The 21,591-nt window shown below is 46.9% G+C and overlaps 1 protein-coding gene across 1 annotated transcript; it reads right to left on the bottom strand.

Moving 5' to 3' along the window:
• Window positions 1-307: 307 nt before the first annotated feature.
• On the bottom strand, window positions 308-20,797 carry C1H4orf54 (chromosome 1 C4orf54 homolog). Its single transcript, XM_059172381.1, has 2 exons — window positions 15,323-20,797; window positions 308-5,044 (listed from the first exon to the last, which is right to left on the bottom strand). The coding sequence occupies exon 1, from the start codon at window positions 20,766-20,768 to the stop codon at window positions 15,360-15,362; it is 5,409 nt and encodes a 1,802-aa protein (XP_059028364.1). The 5' UTR covers window positions 20,769-20,797; the 3' UTR covers window positions 308-5,044; window positions 15,323-15,359.
• Between the last annotated feature and the right edge of the window lie 794 nt (window positions 20,798-21,591).

Raw genomic sequence — 21,591 nt, 5'->3', positions numbered from 1 at the left:
CTCACAATGCTGCTCAATGATGCAAGCAGTTAGAGTTCTTCAGCTGGTCGGTCAGGTGAAATACTCTGGTACAGGGAAAGACCCATGCCGGACTTCAGAGCCCCACAACCAGAAGATAAAAGATTTGTATTGTCTGAAGCCGCGAAGCTTCTGCTTACCCTCAGCAATGGAAAACTTATACAACCTGGCTGTGAACCATTACAACAGAGGATTTTAGTTAAGTGGAGGATTTAAATTAGAATACAGAAGAAAGTCAAATTGTCCACAGCTTGGTTTTTGGAGTCAAAATAGAGACAAACAGTGCATGTTTTCTTTGCAGTTGCTTTTACTGGAAAAACAACAACAACAAAACATTTTTTTTCCGAAAGAGTCAAAATAAAAGACCATTACACAAGATTGCACAATCACTTATGACTGCCACAGTTAAAGGTAAGTAGGCCAGTCTCACAGAGTCCTTGTCTAAGTAGTTTTCTCCATCTGCAATACACCGAGAATGTAATTCTCAGAGCTGCTGGGCTGATTTCACAGTCCCATTGGCCAAGTTCACTCTATCTTCTAATTGAATCAGACCTCGGGTAGGAACATTTCCACCAAGACTTGTGTCTTGAGAGCAGTTTTAATGTTCACATTCTTTCCATTTACCTCTGGCATTTTCATAGGCAGAAGTACAATTCGGCATTAACCAATGTCTTTCATCATTTACCACACGATTTACTCTCCTCTGCTTGGGACACAACTTCCACAGTCTTCACATTCTTTTCCACCACCACGGCCTTTTACTATACAATAATATGACTTACGTGTCAATATAGAAACCTACATCCTCAAAGAGGGAGAAAAAGAAAGGACCACTTGCTAGAACAGAGATCCGAGTAGGATAAGTAATTTCAGGGGTCCTGGCAAGGACTCTGCCATTAACACTAGCTTATAAAAAGCAATTGTGAAACTTAAAAAAAGAAATCAAATTAGATGTGGTGTGTGTGTGTGTGTGTGTGTGTTTATGTTTTGTTCTGCACCATTTTGAAGTAAATAGGAATAAATCTAATAATACACTTTTGTGGCAACACGAAACTAGAATGTTAACAGCTTACAAACACTGCTGGGAACCCTCAGTTCTCTTCTGAGACATGGGGCATACAAATGAGTCCAATTTGCGGAACCTTCCTCTGGGCCTTGTAGTCACAAGTGCCTCAGCTGGATGTGCTTTCCTTCCAAAGAACCAGAGGATGCTATTCTGATTAGATTCAAACTCAAGGTACAATTTAGCAAATGCTACATGCTTTATTAATGATTTTATGCACCTGTGAGGTCTACTTAGGACCCAGAAGTTAGGTAAGAATATAGAAACAGTCTCTTGAAAATATATATATCATAGCTATCTGTATATCCTCTCAGAAATTATGAAAAAGCCTAACGTAGTTTATGAATTTGATTTTTATAAGTAGTTCCCTAAAACAAGCCTACACATAATTTTTCCCCTCAACAGTACTGATAAAATACAGGGCACCTTTTTCTTTCAAGTATTTGGGTAAAATAGTATACCCTGAGAATTTGGGGTGCAAACCTACACCTTGTAAACTGTAGAATGAAACTCCTCAAGCACCACGTAGGAAAATGTATACCATGATAGTTTTTAAACACAGAGACTATTACTGAATGTGTTTTCTTGTGCACACATATATATACTTATCATGAGATTACAGTCAATCTACTTAAGAATTAACACTGTCCTGCAGTCCAAAGTATAATTTCAGGTAGCATGAGCATTCCGTTTGTAGCAAACACAGACTCCCACTTCTATGAAGTACGAAAACCATTAAAATGCATGATAGCTCTTTAAGAGGCAAGAATGATGAAGTCAAATCTGAAATTAAGAAATTTATATCACTAGATAGTTCTTAGTGTTATAAGAATGAATTTGAAACGTGCGCTAACAGGTGAGATTTGTCATAAAGCTGTCCAAGTGTAATTTGGTTTAGCTTCTTTACTCAGTGGTATGTAGAGAACTGCATATACGCCAATGAATAAAGACATATACAGACATACAGATAGACTATAAAGTCACTAATGGCATATTTGGGCTTCATTTAATCCTGAGGGCAATTTCAGTGAGTGCTCTTAAGAAAAGATATTCCAGTGGATTAAAGTTTTCAAACGGGTTACAAATGTGTTCAGTTTTCCAGGAATAACTCAAATGGAGTCCATTTCAACCTGACCATTTAACCAACAGGGAGAAAGAGGCCATGGGTTAAGGTTTCTGCAGACAATGCCCCACGGTTCCTCTGGAAAACTGTGTCGCACATGTAACCTTGACATATAACCTTGAGAGGAAATGGCAAAAGCCAGACTCTACAATTCTGTTTCAACTCCAGTTTGAGGCACTATGTAGGAAATGCTACATGTGTTATCTGTGGTTTTGTGTATACAAAACATAAAAGCTTAGTTCAGAACCTAAAGGGACAGTGTCAGGGTAATAGCTTGATGGATAAGAAGGCTTCATAGACTCTTATTTTATTTCACTTAACTTCTGTTGAAATAGGAAGGGTACAACCACTTCATTCAAATACCAAGGCAACCTCAGGAAATAATAAAACACTGAAAATAAGGATTTAGATTTACCTTATGTCTTTAAACATGTTCCTCCCCATCACTTGAGGTAGTAAATGGCCAGCAGCGCTTGTTTGGTTTTTTTTTTTTGGTTTGATGAAAGAGAGAACCATAAACATATCGATAAACAATGTGGCATTCCTAGAATATTATTTTTAAAGTTAGAGTTTTAACCCCTTGGACATTTCCTATGTCCTCGACAGCTTCTTAGAGGATGTGGCCTCTCTGGTATTTTCTGTACCAGTTTCTCCTAGTTTCTGTCCTAGTTTACCTCAGTGTGAGAACGGAAGGCTCAGATCTGCTGGTGATAAATAAGGATAAATAGCTTCTGGGATCCCCAGGCCATTGGTAGGTAAGAACTCTACCACATTGGCGAGGGAAAGAAATGTCTCTTTTTGAAGACCTGGCAAGCAGCTGACTACTCAGTATGATCACTGATGGCAATCCCTCGATATGAGCACGATCAACCTTTTCCTAAAAATCACACATGGTTTTAAAACAGTCCCGTCAATTCTGGTACTGTCTCCACCCGATTCCTCAGTCAGTTTTGCCAGATGTGTTCAAATACTTGAGAATTCATGGTGCTGTTTTGAGTATTACACCTTGGAGATCTTGGAAATTGATCGCACCTTCTTCCTTTAATATTAAGTGACCTTATACCCAGCCAGTCTCTACAGGAAACGAGGAACGGCTGATGCTGTAAGAGCTCTCTGGTGGTGAAAAATGAAGTTAGTTCTGGGGTGAAGCGGCTGCTGTACCTAGGTGAGAAGACCTCTGTGGCCAAGGACTAAGGCTTTCCTCAATACGGGACAAGGGCATCTTGTCTATGCACAGAGACTGTTTTATATTTTGCACTTCATTTTGCCACTTATCAGGGCATTAATTGAATTGTGACCAGAGCTGACTATGCCTGCCTCGAACTTTTTCTTCTACCCAACAGTATTTCTTTTTGGAGCAAGATCCCTTTAAGAAAGGCCCTAAAAGTGAAATCGAGTTATTTTTCCAAAAGGAGATTGATATAGGAAGCCTAACTACAATGTAATGAGATTACATAAATCATATAAAAACCAATCTTGGGTTTTTACTCACATCTTCAGTTGTGAGTAGCATAAAATGCAGTGGTTTCGAGGGAAAAAAAAGTGTTTTTTTTAATTTTTTAAATTTTTGGCAGAAGCCAAAGACTGATGATCATTAAAATAAAAATAAGGATCTAAAAGAAATTTACCAGGATGCCTTGTCTTCGAATAAATAAATAGATAAGATGAGATTCCTTAAAGAAAGTCTGGGAGAACCTTCAAGTTATTCTCTCTTTAAAAATAAGAAATATTCTAATGTGTCATTTGTTGAATATATGTTGACACACTTATTAATGATGACAATCTAAATATTTATCTGTTCAATCAACTCGTCAAGACTCACTAAACACTCACTAAAATAACCTTCAGAATTGAGTTACAACTGAGGCAGTATTGAAAGTCGCTGAAAGATTCTGTGATTTGGATTCTCGATGCATCGTAAGCCCATAAAGAGCAAGTGATACAGTCCTAGTCCTTGCTCTCGGTATGGCGGGAGCTGGAGAGAATCAGGACCACTGAATCAATGTACATTCCACTCTGCCGCCTGCCCCAAACAGGCCACTCCTCCGGCTCCAAACAATCAGTGAGAGAGGAACATGCAACTACAGAGTGAGGGAAGACCAACAAAAGCTATCCACTCATAACAAAGTTGGATTCCTAGAGGAAAAGAGGTATTTCATACCTTTCTGAGACTAAGAACTTAATTTTAAACACAATCACTGGCTCTTCAGTGTTTCAAGCCATTCTGCGTGAAGGCAACAGAGAGTGTTAAAACCACGAGTTTTCACAATCACATTTGAAATCATGCTAAAGCCAATAAAAGAACATGTAGAACGTAACCGAGGGAATGACTAGGCTTGGCTGGTATAGGATTCAAAATGCAGACCCCTTGTATTTAAAATCGAACATGTGTTCCAACTCTGCCATCTGATCCTCACATATTCCGAGAAGCTCTAAGAAGAACTGTGATCCAAATTATTGATCTGCCGGCATGCTTTACAAAAGAACCAATCTCATTCTGTCTTGTGTTTTGATTGAACTATGAGAACACTGAAGGGATGGTTTGCCTAGTCATGAGTACAGGAGGGAAAGAGGAAAAGAAAGTTTGTCTTCTGTATTAAAGTATAAAAAGAAATCCTTTTACAGGGGAAAAATTGCAACCATTCACTCAGCTTAGTAACACCAAAATAACACAAACTGTCTTAACAGGGTTGTTCAGGAAAATATAGAAACTTACACACTTGGTTTATAAGAAGCAAAACCTAAGAATAACACATGTAGAGGAAGTTTTTCAGCTGAATTCTTAGTGTTGCTACGACGCAACCTTCCGATTATAGAATAGTCCATCTTCTGTCTTGCTCCTGTAGACAAATATAGTCAAGAAAAGATCATTAGTTCTAAAAGTAAATCACACTTTTCAAGAAGCAAGAAAAATGTCAAGATACATTTTATTTAACTATTTGGCTAATCTCAACATCACTGATGATGTTCACATTTTCATGTGTGTTTGGCAAATGTGTTTGTGAACTTACTTAGACATTATATTGACTTTAGGAAAGTACTCAAAGTAGAACCTCTCTTTGGAACTTGAATTAGATTCAAGCAACTGTTTGAAAATGATTGTAGAGTTAAATGTTTAGTTTCAATGAAATCATCCCTAGCAGAGATAAAGCAGTGTAATAGATATGTTCTTAAAGCATGTAGAAATTATATTTAAGCTAAAGAGAAATATCTGAAATTTACCATGAGCTAGTAATCTAGTTAAGGGAGTAAACTCTATGATGGGAATTCTTTTTTTTTTTTTTAAGATTCAATTAAATTAATTAATTTATTTGACACAGAGAGAGAGAGAGTTCACAAGCAGGCAGAGCAGCAGGCAGAGAGAGAGGGGGAAGCAGATTCCCTGCCGAGGAGAGAGCCAGGTGTGGGGCTTGATCCCAGGACCCTGAGACCATGACCTGAGCCAAAGGTAGAGGCTTACCCCATTGAGCCACCCAGGCACCTCTATATACTGGGAATTCTTAAAAGTGAATGATCACTACTTAAATTGTGTAGGATTTTGTACACCGCATTTTGATTAAAATTAAAAATTAAAAAGAATTAAAAATCTTGGGCGCCTGGGTGGCTCAGTGGGTTAAAGCCTCTGCCTTTGACTCAGGTCATGATCCCAGGGTCCTGGGATTGAGCCCCGCATTGGGCTCTCTGCTTGGCAGGAAGCCTGCTTCCTCCTTTCTCTCTGCCTACTTGTGATCTCTGTCAAATAAATAAATAAAATCTTTTTTAAAAAATGACATTCATTGATTAGAGCCTATAACTTAGTTAAATCCATTCTAATACAAGCATTGACAAGTTCAAAAGCCTACTGAAAATGAGCCCTTTCTGTAGATCTCTCTCTATATATAGTAAATCTACTAACACTTTGCCTAAAAAAAAAAATTATGTTAACATTTGAAAGTTGATATTTGAACACAATATTATGAAGACAGAAATAGACTGTCCTACAGGTAATATTTGTTAGGGATTAAGAAGACTCTATCACGTGAAAAATAACTTCTGAAAAGTATCAAATAACAGCTATCTAATCAATCATATGCAATCAGAGTAGCTTGGCAAGGGATATTTTAATCCTGTCATCTAAAAAATTGACCTGTGTTAAATATATGAGAAAAAAAAGTCTATAAGAATAATTTTGATTATTGGGACACCTGGGAGGCTCAGTGAATGACGTGTGTGCCTTCAGCTCAGGTCATGATCCCAGGGTGGTGGGATTGAGCCCTGAACCCCACTGGGGCTCCTTGTTCAGTGGGGATCCTGTTTCTCCCTCTCCTTCTGCCCCTCCCCACCATGCTATCTTTCAGACAGGTGCCCCCTCTCTCAAATAAATAAATGAAATCTTTAAAAAGAGAATAATTATGATTTCATGAGTGTATATCTCATGTTTCTTTATTTTATTCTTCTACGTTTTATGTATTGAGAATGACCCTCAAGATGAAAGGGACTGTGGTAGGTCTGGAGACATCTCATTTGCTAAATTTAAGTTTTTGAACCTTAGGACCTATAAAGCAGCAGCAGGAAAGGAAAATATAATTACAAGGGGAGAAGAAGAAAATAGAAGAATAAGAAGAATAATTTCAGATTCAAGGACCCAACGATCTGACAACAGCTTAGGCTGAGTCCATCACGGGGCAAGATTTTGTGATGCTTCCCTGAGCAGAGTGAGAAGGACACAGGGTGGTCGTGGGGGTGGGGGAGGGGAAGGGGCTTCCAGACAGTGGTGGAGTCGGGTGGGAGGTGAACTACGGGATGGTGAGGAAAGTCTGAAAAACGAAGGACGAATCTGTTTATACAATCTGCTGGGATCATTTCTAGGGAATCACCGTCTGGATATTGCCTCTTCCTTCATTCACAGGACACGGGTTCTGCCGACATTAACTTCCAAGGAATTTTACTTGAAATTTTGAAAATAATAAAGTTGCTCCAACTTCTATTAAGCATGAAATAACAAGACCCACCAGTTTAACCTATCCTGAGATCATGAAGAAGTCAGTAAAGATGAGAGGGGGTGATGACACTGTGTCACTAGGCAGTTGGGCCTCGATGACTTCCCGTGATTCTAGGACCAGAACATGACAGAGCTCAGCAGGGATGCTGGGTCAGATTTTCCCTTGCTCCACACAGACCTGTGCCCAGACACAAAGGAAAATCTCTATATGCAGCTGGTAAACGATATCCAGAGTTGTATAACATTCTGGAAGGTCTTGGTCCTAGAGTACCCTGACCCACAGCCAACGGGCCTGCCCCTTAAGATAAGCCAGCTCAAAGGGGACCACAGGGCTGAGGGCACAGCCTTCAGTTGAGGCAAAGACAAAGCAATCCTGGATGCAGGCCCCTGATGGCACCCTGGAAATCTGCCTAGATAAGGGCCAATTATCTGCTCTGGTGAGGGCCCCTCAAGGATTCTTAAAGGGTTCTGAGGCATTTAGGAAGTTCACAGCTGTTTGCTATGTCCTTTGTAATGGTTTTAGAACTCAATCTTCACAACACTCCTGCAAGCTATTTCCATTTTACAGTTGAAGAGGCCAAGGCCAGAGAGGAAAAGTCATGCGAGCATTAGAATTTGAGCCAGAGCTGCCCAACTTCAAGGTACATCCACTTGGCCTTTAGTCAAAGTCCTACAGCTCTCCTTCAACTACAGTGCATGAAGCCATTCCACTCACTTGGACATGCCACACCGCCCCCTCCCCACATACCACAGTTACCTCTCTTCCCCCACCCACTGGGCACCACAGCCTCTCCTGGAAGCTCTGAACTTGCCTTGAATTCCCTTTGAGGCATAAGATGTTCGAATAACTAAAAATGGAGAACACGGAGACTTAGTATCTGCTAGATCTTGCCAGATTCAGGATCAATTTGTTACCTGATTCTCTTCCCCATTTTCCCAGGGAAGGGAACAGGGACACTTTGCCGTAAGAAACTGAGGCCTGGAGGCCAGAGAGCAAAAAAAGCAGCACAAAAGGGTCATCCAGGAGAGCATGGGCCAGGGAGCTGGAAAGGTCTGGACTGCGGCTGATCTGTTCATCTGGGAAAGGTGATTTTTTCATGGGTCAAACAGGAATTAGAAATAATACCACCTTATTTTAAGAATCAAATGGCGTGATATTAAGGCTTGATACGTAATAAGTGATTAATCCCCAGTAGCTATTACTTTTCATTTATTATTAATTTTATAGATGGCAGAGAAGAAAATATAAAGGCAATCCAATGGTGGAGAAAAGTACAAAAGAATAAGCCGGAGGGAAGCTACAATCCAGGAAAAGAAAAAGGGAGAAAAGGCAAAGAAGACATTAGGAAGATAATAAAAGAGCAGCCACAGATAATCAGTGAGAGAGGAAGCCACAGCTAAATGAGGGGAAAAGCAGAAACAAAGTGATTCAGGAATGTAATTATAAAATGCACTACAAATCTGTCTATGAAAGACCCACAGCAAATATCATCCTCAATGGGAAAAAGCTTGCGTCCTTCCCGTTGAGATCAGGAACACGACAGGATGCCCACTCTCACTACTCTTGTTCAACATAGTATTAGAAGTCCTAGCAACAGCAATCAGACAACAAAGAGAAATAAAAGGTATCCAAATTGGCAATGAAGAAGTCAAACTCTCTCTATTCGCAGATGACATGATTCTTTACATGGAAAACCCAAAAGACTCCACCCCCAAACTACTAGAACTCATACAGCAATTCAGCAACATGGCAGGATACAAAGTCAATGTGCAGAAATCAGTGGCTTTCTTATACACTAACAATGAAAATACAGAAAGGGAAATTAGAGAATTGATTCCATTTACTATAGCACCAAGAACCATAAGACACCTGGGAATAAACGTAACAAAAGAGGTAAAGGATCTATACTTGAAGAACTACAGAACACTCATGAAAGAAATTGAAGAAGACACAAAAAGATGGAAGACCATTCCATGCTCTTGGATCGGAAGAAAAAACATTGTTAAAATGTCTATACTGCCTAGAGCAATATATACTTTTAATGCCATTCCGATCAAAATTCCACCGGTATTCTTCAAAGAGCTGGAGCAAATAATCCAAAAATTTGTATGGAATCAGAAGAGACCCCGAATCGCTAAGGAAATGTTGAAAAACAAAAATAAAACTGGGGGCATCCCATTACCTGATTTCAAGCTTTACTACAAAGCTATGATCACCAAGACAGCATGGTACTGGCATAAAAACAGACACATAGACCAGTGGAGCAGAGTAGAGAGCCCAGATATGGACCCTCAACTCTATGGTCAATTAATCTTCGACAAAACAGGAAAAAATATACAGTGGAAAAAAGACAGTCTCTTCAATAAATGGTGCTGGAAAAATGCACTACAAATGAAGAGTCAGGCTGCACTGTAGCCGGCAGCCCTACCCGACAATGCCTGCCCCCCCCCCCCCCCCCCCGTCCCCTGCCTCTGGCACGGAGCCACCGAGAACGTGCAGGTGGGGCAGCAGACCACAGGCTCCTGTCCTTCAGGCTGTGCAGTGGGTGATGAAAACCCACCGAGGAAAAGAAAAGGTGAACACAGGAAGAAGCAGCTGGAGCATCACACTAAAGCAGCAAAAGCAAATGGGAAAATGGAGACCCTGAAAGGGACTGAAATCACCAAAGAAGAAGAAGAAGAAAAAAAAGCAGTGAAAATTAAATTCCTAAGCCAATGGTCAGGAAAGAAAGGGATGGGGAGTGAATAGGTGGGACAGACACCAGGAGGTAGGGCCACCAGAGAAGAGTGGCCTTAGAGAGAAAAAGAGGAGGCAAAAATGGAGAGCAGGAAGGAAGCCAGCTGGGAAGAGATTCTGTAGAGGATAATTGGGGTTTCAAGTCCCAACTCTGCCTTCAGGGACACTGGGATGTAAAAACGGTCACTTAACCTCTCTGAGCCCCAATTTCCTCCTGAAATGTTATTTTATTTTTTATTTAATTTTATTTAAATTCAATTAGCCAACATACAGTACATCATTCATTTGTGATGTCGAGATGAATGATTCATCAGTTGTGCCTAACGCCCAGTGCTCATCACATTACGTGCCCTCCTTATGTCCATCACCCAGTTACCCCAGCCGCTCACCCTCCTCCCTTCCAGGAATCTGAACACAAGAGACAGGGTTTGACGATCTGAGGAGTCCTTGAGGGCTGCCTCTGCTCCCAGCCCTACTCTCTTTCCACTTCAGCTGCTGCTGTGTGGGGCTGCACTGAGGGGCAGAAAGAACCCGGTGGAAGTGAGGAGGAGAGAAACACCAACGTGTAGGAGCAACGTAAAGCACACTCGGAAATGAAAAGACAAATGGATCAAGTCTTACAGGGAAAAAAATCGTCTGATTTTTTTCAGTAAAACAAAACAACTGTGTGACCCTCTGTGGTGCAGGCGTGGCACCCATTTATGTTTTCTTTTGGAGCACCTGAGTGGTTCAGTCTGTTGGGCAGCTGACTTCGACTAAGGTCACAATCCCAGGGTCCTGGGATCAAGCCCCTGCATCAGGCTCCCTGCTCAAAAGGGAATCTGTTTCTCCCTTTCCCCCTCCCACTACTTGGGCATGCTCTCTCTCAAATAAAGAAATAAAATTAAAAAAAAAAAAAAAGAGTTTCCTTTTGTTATTATCACATATTTATTTTATCTTTATGCCCTGCAAATGGCATTGGTGATCAAGTCTCAATGAATGTTTTAAAACAAAAATATGGGGGGGGGGCATCTGGGTGGCTCAGTGGGTTAAAGCCTCTGCCTTAGGCTCAGGTCATTGTTGGGTCCATAATCAAAGGAATGAGACTGATACAAAGCGAAGGTCAAGCAATGCTTTATTTCGCGCCAAGCATCAAGAATCAAACCAACCGTTCGGGGCCGCCGCCTCTTACAGAGAGGGCGACCACCCCTAGCCTCACAGACTAACTTTTATAGAGCAAAGGCCATGTAGTTGAGCCTGGCCACACACAGGTGGCCAATGAGATTGCAACACACAGAGAAAGCTGTAGTCATGCTAGGTCACACACGGGTGGCCGGCCAATTGAATTACAATTCACCGCATCGTAGCTATTTGAACTAGCCTATCACCTTGGTCAGAATTGGCGCCCAAAAGGCACCTAAAAGGCGGGGCCCACACTCCTTGGTAGCTAGGGAGACAGTATGCACGCTCCACTGATTGGACGTCTCCACCTGGAGACTCATCCCTGCATTCGGGCTCTGTTGTCTCCACCTGACCTGACTCGTCCTTATATTTGGGCTCTGTTATCAGGGACTGGTCGACCACATTCTACTGGTTTCCCGGACTTGTTTTTAAGTAAGTTCCGCTGGGGGGGGGGGGGGCAGGGTCAGTTTAAGTTTTACTGCATAAACAACAAAATCACTGGTTAACCAGATGGAGCTGCTCTGACTAAATAGGCCCTTACAGTAATGATCCCAGAGTCCTGGGATGGAGCCCTGCATTGGGCTCTCTGCTCAGGGAGTGGGGGAGCCTGCTTCCTCCTCTCTCTGTCTCTGCTTGCCTCTCTGCCTGCTTGTGATCTCTGTCTGTCAAATAAAGAAATAAAATCTTAAAAAAAAATACAGTATCAAAGTGGATGGGCAGGAAAAGTCATGAATGTGAATATGTTGGGGAAGGAAAAATACAGCTACGTGTATTGAATGACAGAAAGCTCAACCAAAACCAATGTCATCAGAAAAAGCATCAAAGATCCTGCGGAAAAGGGACTTTCAACCCAGAAGTCAACGAACGACAAACCGGTGTCCCCAGCACATTGATGTGTCATGCCCGGGCTCCTGCTGGGACTCCGGGCTGCTGGGTCACGGGCTGTGAACTGCCCCATCCATTGACCACCATGTGCGACTTCATTACTAAGGAAGGATAAAGGAAGCAATATCGCTAATTATCCTCTTAGCTGGGCTGTGATCTGGCCAAGTTTGAGGAGTGGACCACAGGAAGGCAAGAAGCAGCAGGACCCACCTGTGAGAGCTGAACCACAGGGAAATTCAGAACCTAACCCTGAGCGAGCAGGCACGGCAGCTGGTTATGCTCCGGGAGACAGGGGGAGAAAGCAAAGCTCCCTGTTAACAACGTGCCGCTAAAAATAGGCGATGAAATACTTATTATTTGAGCTGGAAGGAATCTTAAAGGTTAAGACAGGACTTGAATCCTGGTATTGCAGTTCTGTGTGTACAGGTCTGTGTGGCCTCCTGCTGGCGTGCAGGCTCTTGGCATGTGACACTGGGGCACACGTGGGTGGACGGCCTCGCCACAGAGTACGCTGTGACTGGTGGAGTGTAAAAATGTAATTCGTGTTTTTTGGATGAGTGAGGGAATGAGTGCATTTCGTTAGAACATTCATTTTGTACACAAGTCCAGAGAGGCACAGAGGGGAGCCCAGGTGTGCTGGCTGTCACAATGCAGAGCTCATTATGCTCTCTGCCATCCTTCCCTGGCTCCAGGCCTCCTATCAAGGAGCTCACATTGTGGCCTGGGAGCCAAGAGCCCCTTCTGCAGGTCCTGGCTTATCTCCTTCCCTGGGGATTGTGACAAAGCCATTCCATTCTAAGCCCTAGTTTTCTTCTCTGTGAAATGTTGCGATTGGATCAAATCACTGGTGTGACTTCTTAGTAGAAAGGGGCACATAAACTCCTACCCTAACTCAAGGAATATCTCTGAAGTCAGTCTGGTTTTCAAAGGAAATCATGAACTGAAACCAGCTCCCAAGTCTTCTCACCCTGACCATCTATATGAGGGCCTCGTTGATCGATGAGCGTCTACAGTGTAATTGTTCTTTATATATCCGAGCAATGTTTCCAATCTTTTGCACACAAGAGAAAGAACTGCACACTATTTCAAAAAATGTATCTAACTTTCTTTGGAAAGCAGTATCAAACTCTCAGGAAGGTGAGTTTTGAAGGATTTTAGTTAGTTATCTGAGTTTGGATGGTAGATTTTTGCTTGTACACAAAATGCTGATTGTTAGTTCCTGACCAGTCTTCCTAGTTGAGAAGCCAACTTTTGTACTTCTATCTTTAGGGCCATGGACCAAAATAAAAGACTATGCTTTCAAAGGGGAAAAACTTAAAAAAAAAAAAATTACTGTTCAAATTTCCAACATTCAGAATTCAGATTTATAATTGTGTCTGACGGCAACAACTCCATGCTTAATCTCTCCAGACTCAGCAGACAGGAGAAAAGCCAAAAGCAGCTGCTCGAGGGACGGCATACAAGTGTGTGCCCGGCTGCTCCCTGCTCTGTGCCCTGTCCTCTCTTCCCCTTGCTTCTGCACCTCCACGGCTCACACAAAGGCCTCACAGGATTAGCTGCCCCAAAATAGCTTTAGGTAAACATACCACCTGTCTGGAAGATTACAATATTTTTGTCGAGAGGCTACTCTTTTCTTCCTGCAGGACTAAGTGTCTAATTCTGAGCGTCTTTCAATGCATATTGGATTTTTTTTTTTTTTTTTTACATTGCATAAGACATGCATTATATACTTTTAGTCCTCACACCCCCTCTTTGTGATTCCGGCTGCAAACTCTTAGAGAAGAAGATTTCGAATCATCTGTTTCTAGAGTGCAAGGAAAATGAGGCTTGGGCTCCCACCTGAATTTTTAGAGCAAAACCCAGGGATTTTTGAACAGTGGCCTAATGTCTAGAAGTCTAATAAGCATAATGCATCGTAATAGTCCGTGAATTTGGAAAAGGTTTTATACTTTAAAATATATTCTGATGTCATCTGACATTCAGATAAATTTTGAGGAGTAGATACTATCGACACAAGTGTCATGAGTGCTAGAGAATGTGTGTGCCCAAGAACACACCACTGGTGAGAAGACCAAGCTGTGTCTCTAATTCAGCGACCCCACTTCCTAATTTAAGGCTCTTTCATTGCACAAAGAAACAATGTTCTGTTCCTTTCAGTTCAGAAAAGAACTCCATCTCCCTTCTTTGTTCAGTACAATCTTATCGAAAAGTGAAGTCCCAGAAGGATATATGAAGCCAACACATCCTAATCTGAAAAGAACAGGAAACCGAGGGGGCAGATTTGTCCCCACACTGCTGACATCTCGGGCTCCAATGTGAAGGCTGCTCCTGTCTTAGGTGTTTGACCTGAAGCGTCCTGGGTCAGACAAGCCAAGCTCACTTCTCCTGTCAAGTTCCATGGTTTTATTTACAGGAAGGATTCCAGTCTGTGAATGTGGACTAATTCAGGTGTTAGGGATCTACTTTATCTGACTTCTTTAGAGGGGGGGCAAGTGGAGGTCGATTATTTTCTGAAGGGAGAGAATGCAGGAGATAAAAAGGAGCATCTTACAGGGTTTAGCAGCTGAGCGCAGTGGATCCAGTCTGATCAGACTGGATCAAACCCAGCAGCCCATCCAAGGAGCCACTGCAGGTGGAGGATCTCCCCGCTTTTCGTGGAGGTCGTGTGTGTGTATGTGTGTGTATGTGTGTGTGTGTGTGTGTGTGTGTGTATGAGAGAGAGAGAGAGAGATATTAAAGATCTTGACCTCATCCCAGGAGAAAGTAATTGTCTGGAAACAAAAACAAGAGCTTAAAATATACAGCCCCTTCAAACAAGAAAAATCAAGAGAAAGAAGATGTGGTGGGGGGAGAGAAGCCTTTCTATGAATTTTGGAAATCCTCCGAACAAGAAAATGTCAGTGTCCTTCTTCCTCCTTGTGAGGAGCAACCAGATTCACAGTGTTCCCAGGGATCTCTGGATGTTCCTGCCTCCTGTCACTGGGGATGTGGGGGGAATAGAGTGAAGCTCACTCCACAAAATCCAGACCGGGTTTTCCTTTCTTCCGCCTGCCAACCTTCGCTAAAGGCTAACCTGACAGATCTGAGGTTCACTTCCCTCCTACTCACCGGTGGGAAAAACACTCAGGCAATTTGAAAAGGTCAATGGGGGAGAGGCTGGCTTCGGGGATTGAGGAGTGGGAAGAAGAGGAAACTTGGTAAGAAAATTAGCTCCTTAATCATCTGGATGGGGTTTTAGTTCTGTTCTCCCAAAATGCCCCTTTCTACATACCGCCTCCCCTGCAACTTCAAACACGAAGCAATAGGATTGCTCTTAATCCCTGAAAACTGATTATCAAAGTAACATTCACTCACCAGCAGCTGCTCCGTTCTGCTCTCTGGTGATGGTGCATCATCTGTGTTCTACCACAAAGCTCATGGTGGTGCCATCAAAGGAAGGGGGGGCAATGATCCTGGGCCCCAGGGGTTGCGAAGTGATGCTGATGACGGGCTTGCCGTGCAGCTGGGTGAAGCCTTTGGCCCCCACAAGTTGGGATGTGGCTGCCGGGGCCGAGGAGGAAGAGGAAGCAGGAGACTGACCAGAGGCCATGAAGTATGGGGCCTCAGTGAATGTCGCAGCTGCCTCTTTGCCAGGGGGGTCTGCTGCCATGGAGGAGAGCTCGCTTCCCCCTGGAGTGTGAGCAATCGGCGTGGGCTGCAGGGCATTGGCGGGCAGCACCGTGGGGAGAAACCCAGGGTAGATCATGTAGGTGGGTCCATAGGCCCCAGGGCTCAGGGCCAAGGGAGGCACAGGGAGGGACATGGGAGCCACAGCCTGCTGCTGGGAAGGCATGGGTACATCCACATACTGCCCTGTCTCAGGGTCAAACAGTCTTCGGGTCATGGGCTGTACTGGTGTGTCCACCAGATAGTACTGGCCGGTAGTCACATCCAGGAGCATCTTGCGCTGGGTCTGCTGGGGCTGTGGCTGCTGGAAGGGGTCTGTGGGGACTGAAGCTGGGCCTGCAGGTGCTGCGGCGGGCATGCTGGGTGGGGAGAAGCACAGGACCTGGGGCTGGGCTCCCTGCAGGGCGAAAGGCAGCGGCTGCTGGTGGTAGATGGCAGTGGGGAGATGCTCCGGGCTCTGTGGCCCTGTGGCGGCAGCTACTGTCTCCCTGGGGGTGTCGGGTTTGGTACGCCAAGCTGGCCGGCTGGTTCCACTGACCTGAGAGCCTTTGGGATTGCTGGGGACCTGGCTGCGGGCGCTCAGAGGGGGCAAGCTGCAGAGAGTGGCCGCTGAGGGGGCTGCGGGCCCCTCCCTCCCAGCCCCGGGCCTGCCAGGAAGTTCTCCCGCTGAAGAGCTTCCTTTAAGGGGGATGGACAGGTAATTCTCACAGTCGCTATTGTTCTTTTCCAAATTGCTGCTGTTTTTCCTAGTGGTCGCCTCATCAGGAGGTGCCCGAGTGGCTGGAGAGATCTTGAGGGACCGGAGTCCCTGGGTTTTGATGCCCTTTGCCGCCGAAGGACTCTCTGGAGAAGGCCCTTGGGGAAACTTGCCAGCGACACCCCCAGTTTTCTGGGTGCTGCTGGTACTCACCGTGAACACATTTCGGTTGCTGGGGAGGGGTGGGAGGGGCTGCAGGGGTTGAGTTCTCTCCACATCCTTGTGGACTGGGGGGATATAGAGGGATCGAGGTCTTTCCCTGGCCATGTTCTCAAAGGCGGCTGCCCGGGCAGACACGCTCTCAGCACTTGGGTTGGAGTTCCTCCGCTGCAGACGCTCCAGCGGACCCCCCCGCAGCACCACGCCTCCCTTGTTTCCGGTGCCCTGCTCCTCCACCTCACCCAGTCGTTTGGCCAGCTTGTCTGGGTCCCCCTCCGCCCCTGCAGCCCCTTCCCTCTCCTCACTGGCAATGAGCGACAGGACATGGCTGTCCATCATCATGGGCAGGGGGTCGCTTTTGCGCTTCCACTCGTTCCTGTTGAAGCTGTACAGCTCTTCCATGGACCTCACGGCAGCCGTCAGCTTCTCCAGGGCGTTCCGAGAAGTCTTTGGGGCTTTCCCTTCCTCCTTGACCTCCTCTTCCTTGGCCTTTTCTGGGGTCTTCTGAGCAGAAGCCTTAGAGACGATCTTGAGCACAGGCAGGTAGGAGCCCTGCTCAGGCTTATTGGGGGCAATGGTGGCCACAGGCAGCCTGCCAGACGCCCTATGAACCAAGACTGTCCCTTCTGGCGAGGACGAATTCAAGAACCTGGTGCTGCCCCCGGGGCCTACGTTCTCCCTCGGCTCTCGGTCCATGCTCTCTTCCCTCGGGTTAACCACCGCCTGGCACGTAATCACTATGGGGGAAAGGGATCTGGATCCGCCCCCTGCCGCAGCCAGCTGCCTGGGTTTGGGCCCGGTCAGCCCCTGCTCTGGGGTAACACTGCCCTTGTCACTGCTGTCCCCGGACCCTTTGATTAGTTTCCTGACATCTCTCACCTGATGGAGGGGGCCTTGGGCCTTGGACTTGTCTCTGACGTCTCTCACCTGGAACTGGGGAACTTTTTCCAGGTTGTCTCCCCGGAAGAGCTTCTGCTGCGCCCTGCTGTTGTCCTCAACTGTCTTGAAGAGGTTAGAGGCGCTGCCACTGGCCAATTTGGGCGTGAGCAGTTTGGCAATGTTGAAGTCCGAGCTCGGCTGTTGCACACTCCCCAGCCGGATCTTGATTTCGGGAGCCTTGGGCCGGATCACTGCCGTGGAGGTGGCTTGGGCGGCAGGGTACTTGGTGGCCTGCTTCCCCGGCTGCTTGTCCTTGGGGGTCTGATGGATGTTGGGGACAAAGAGGCGCGACATGATGGTGGACTTGCTGGCAGAGATCTCTCCAAGATCAGCCCTCCAGTCGCCCCCTTTGGGAAGCTTCAGCTTCCCAACAGGGGCCTTTTCTTCCCGCTTCTCGGCCTCCTTCTCTTTCCAGGAACGGAATGCACTGTTCTGACTGCGGAGGAAGATGCCTTTGACGGTCTCAGATGCACTCTTTTTGATTTCACAGACTTCCTCAGTGCGTCCATCCGCGAAATTTCGACCCGAGGCAGCACTGCTCTCCCGAGGAGCACTGGCTTTGAAAATTGGCGATTGAGACTCTGCCACGGAGCCCTCAGCACCTGCGTCGGACACGCTGACCACCGTGTACTCAGAGCCAGCCTCTGAGTGGCGAGAACTCTGCCTCTGCAGGCCTCTCTCCCGTGGCTTCTCCCCCCGGGCTGGGCCCTCCGTCTCCTTGGAGGTGCTGGAGGGGTTATGGTGGGACGTGTCAGTGACTTCTCCCCTCTCCATTTTGAACTCGTGTTCCCGCTGCATCTTCTTGGAGATGACATTTTTGAGCAGACTGGAAGCAAACTTGGACTTCTTCTGGGGGCCTTCGGCGCGGGAGGCGGGCTTGCTGCTCTCAGAGGCCTCCGAGCCATCGTCTGTGTACACCGACCCAGGGCCCTTGCCGGAGCCTTTGGCGGTTCTGCAGGGCCCAGTGGCTGAGCTGGCTTTGCTCTCGCTGCGGAAATTCAGGGGCTCGAGGAGGGTGACCACGCGGGAACCCGTCTGGACCTGTTTCTGGAAACACAGAGGTGTCTCCACATGTTTGATTTCCCCCTCGACTTTGCTGACCACGAACTCCAAGGCTTTGGTCTGGGATTTCCTGGACTGGATGTAGAGCTGGTCTGCAGTCGTCCTGGCCCCACTGCCCTTCCTCAGACCTGCAGCCACGGAGGCCGCACTACTCCTCAGGAGGCTCTGCTCCACCCTGGCTCCGACACCCCCACATTTTAAATCCAGGAACGTCGACCACCGCCCAAAGCCAACCTCGGAGAGTGTGGAGGACTCCCGGGAGCTGATGTTCAGGGCCTCAAAGTAGGGGTAGGCAAGGCTCCGGAAGGCCCGGGAGGTCAGGTTGCGCACCTCCTTGTCCGCATCGTCCAGTTCACTCACGGCACTGGAGGCCCCGCTGGAGTAGTCCACCAGCTCCTTTGCCCGGATGGCCCCGCACCGGGTTTGCAGGCGAGCAGGGACAGCGATGAATTTCTTTGCATGGTCCTGAGCCACGGCTGCAGCCGGGTCTTGCTTCAGTGAACTTGAATTGTGTTCAGCAGCTGTAGAGACGCGGAGGCTCATGTCGCCTTCATGCTTGGCAGCATAAATAATGTTTTGCTTTGCACGCACGTTGCTAGGCTCATTTATAGCCCGGGAAGTCGGTTTGATTGATAGGAGGATCTGGCTTGCTGCACTCCCACAGCTGCTGGCGGCCTCGGCTGCTGCCCCTGAAGCTGCCTCCGGGGGCTCAGGCAAGGGCTCACTTAGGGTGGCAGTGCCAGGCCCAGTGGGTGGGGGAGTGGGGTCACTGTCAGAGGGGCCGCTGCCCACTTCTGTGCTGCTGGTGTGGCGACCACTGCTGTCTGCGTTGGGACGGGCTGGGTCACTGCTGGTGGGGCTCGGAGTCTGAGTGGCATTGGTGCTTGGAGTGGTGCTGAGGTAGCAGCTGTTGTCGTCGTCCTCTTCAGTCGGGGTGGTGACATCCCCTGGGGTCTCGTCACTGCCACCAAAGGAAGCATAGTCCACAAATGAGTAGATCACGTTGTTGTCCTCGAAATCCCAGCGGGAGGCCAGTCCCACGTCAAAATCCATGTCCTGCTCCACCTCGCTCAGCTGGATCTCGTGGGTGGTAATGTAGTGAGCCTCCTCATTTTTGGGGGGGTCCCTGCTGCCCTGAGACTTGGCAATAATGTCCCTGCACTCTGTTCCATCTCCCTCTCCTCCTCCCCCCACTCGGTCTGCCCCTCCTCCTCCTCCTCCTGCCCTTCCCCCTTCTCCTCCTCCCCTGGGCTGGCAGCTCAGGGCACTCTCACCACTGTCACTCTCAAAGCCTAAAGACGAAGACGAGGTGGCCAGAGCCCCTGCTGATGTGGTGGTATCATCCATCTTGGAAACGCCACCTTCTTCTGCTTTGTCCACTGGGGAGGAGGAGGAGGAAGATGAGAGGTTGCTGTGCTCATCGGTGCCGGAGAGCTGGGATCTGGAGAGTTCCAAGGCAGCAGGATTCTTCTGGGGGGTCAGAGCCTTCCTCTCTTGACTGCTTCGTTCCTCTTGGGCTTCTTCCCTGGGACTCCTAGGGGTCCTCTGCTCGCCCGGGCGGTGATCCAGAGCGAGTCTCCCGGTGTGGGGACTCACCCCTGAGGCTGCGGCAGAAGCACACATCTCCACATACTTTGCCTCTCGCTGGGAGGAGGCGGGTGGCCTGGGCAGCAGTGGCAGCTGCTGCTTCGGCTCCTGGCTATCTTGAGCTTTGCTCCCCGGGTCGCCCACCTCCCTCAGTCTGGCCTGCGGACTCAGCTCAGGAGTGGCGGCTTCCATCTCGAGCCCTTGCCCAAGCTGCAGCGACAGGAGGAGACAGTGGTGAGCGGTGCCGCTGGGGCTGGCCCGGGTCCCTCGCTGGCCCTGGAGGGGCTGCAGAGTGGCCCGAAGCAGGGCCCCACGTGCCTGGACTGGGCTCAAGGCTACAGGCACCACGGCGGCTGCTGCCACCACCTCCCAGTTCTTCAGCCCCTCTGGCGGGGCCGGGACAAGCCTGAGGGAGGGGGGAAGGCTCCGGGCAGTGGTGGCAGAGGTGGTCTGGGGCCCGGGGGCTGCTGCTCCGGCCGAGATTGTGGCCAGCTTCCCGTAGCTGCGCTGTTCTGTCCAGTTGTTTGCCTGGCACCGTCGGCAGCGGCGAGGAGTCTGAATGCCATCGGCCACGGAAGGAGCAGCATCTGTAGGTCGACCCAGGGACTTCCAGAAATGAAAGGAAAGCATGTGCTGTTTCTTGTGAAGCCTTGTCCCTTTCCTGGATGGGGCGAGAGTGGGTCACGTCATTCCAGAAATATTTTTAGTGTCTATTCCCTAGTCATACTGAAACCACACTTGAGGGGAGAGAGAAGAGGCTCTGAGACGACAAGGGAAGGTTGAGTGTGGAGGGAAGCATGTGAGTTCTCACTGGCAACAGCCACATGCTCTGTGTAATCTGGTGTAGAGACATCTAGCTGGTGTGAAGGGATTCTTTACTCACCGCTATCTTTCACTCTCAAGTGTGATTAAATGGGTTCATCCCCTTGTTCTTACACAAAATCCAAATTTTGCATTGCATTTCAAACGAATTCAGGACGATCCAGAAAGATTTCAAAGTCTCTCCTACACATATGGTAGGCTCTCTGCTTGCCTCAAAAATCTATGCATTTTCTTTTTCTTTCATCTCAAATCAGATCAGTTCTGGTAATAAAACTTTCAGAGGAATAAAATATTCCATCCCTCTTTTTCTCCAAAGTTATACTCCATACAGCAAAATCTGTTTGAAACTAGAATCCCTTATAGAATCCTTACTCAACTGACCTGAAGTATAAAAGGGCAATTTTCAAAGACTTAAGACATAACACTTTAAATTGTCCTTTATGTATAGTCGCTAAAAAGGAGCAATGGGGTCAAAAATGAACACTGCTTCAAATCCGTACATATCCAATCGATCTCGAGAAAAGTTCCTTAAACTTCTAAGACTGTGGCAAGACAATAAACTTTCAGTTTAATACAACCTGAGCTGCAGCGTCATGGTTTGTTTTGGCTGGCTGAATTCCAGACCTGCAGG

Source organism: Mustela lutreola, chromosome 1 (assembly GCF_030435805.1).
Source record: "Mustela lutreola isolate mMusLut2 chromosome 1, mMusLut2.pri, whole genome shotgun sequence".
Taxonomy (NCBI): Eukaryota; Metazoa; Chordata; class Mammalia; order Carnivora; family Mustelidae; genus Mustela; species Mustela lutreola.
The sequence above is the reverse complement of the archived record's forward strand: the minus strand, read 5'-3'. Positions and strand labels throughout refer to the sequence as shown.

Coding starts and splice junctions, on each gene's coding strand:
- C1H4orf54 (XM_059172381.1), bottom strand. CDS start 20,768: ATGCTTTCCTTTCATTTCTGGAAGTCCCTGGGTCGACCTACAGATGCT.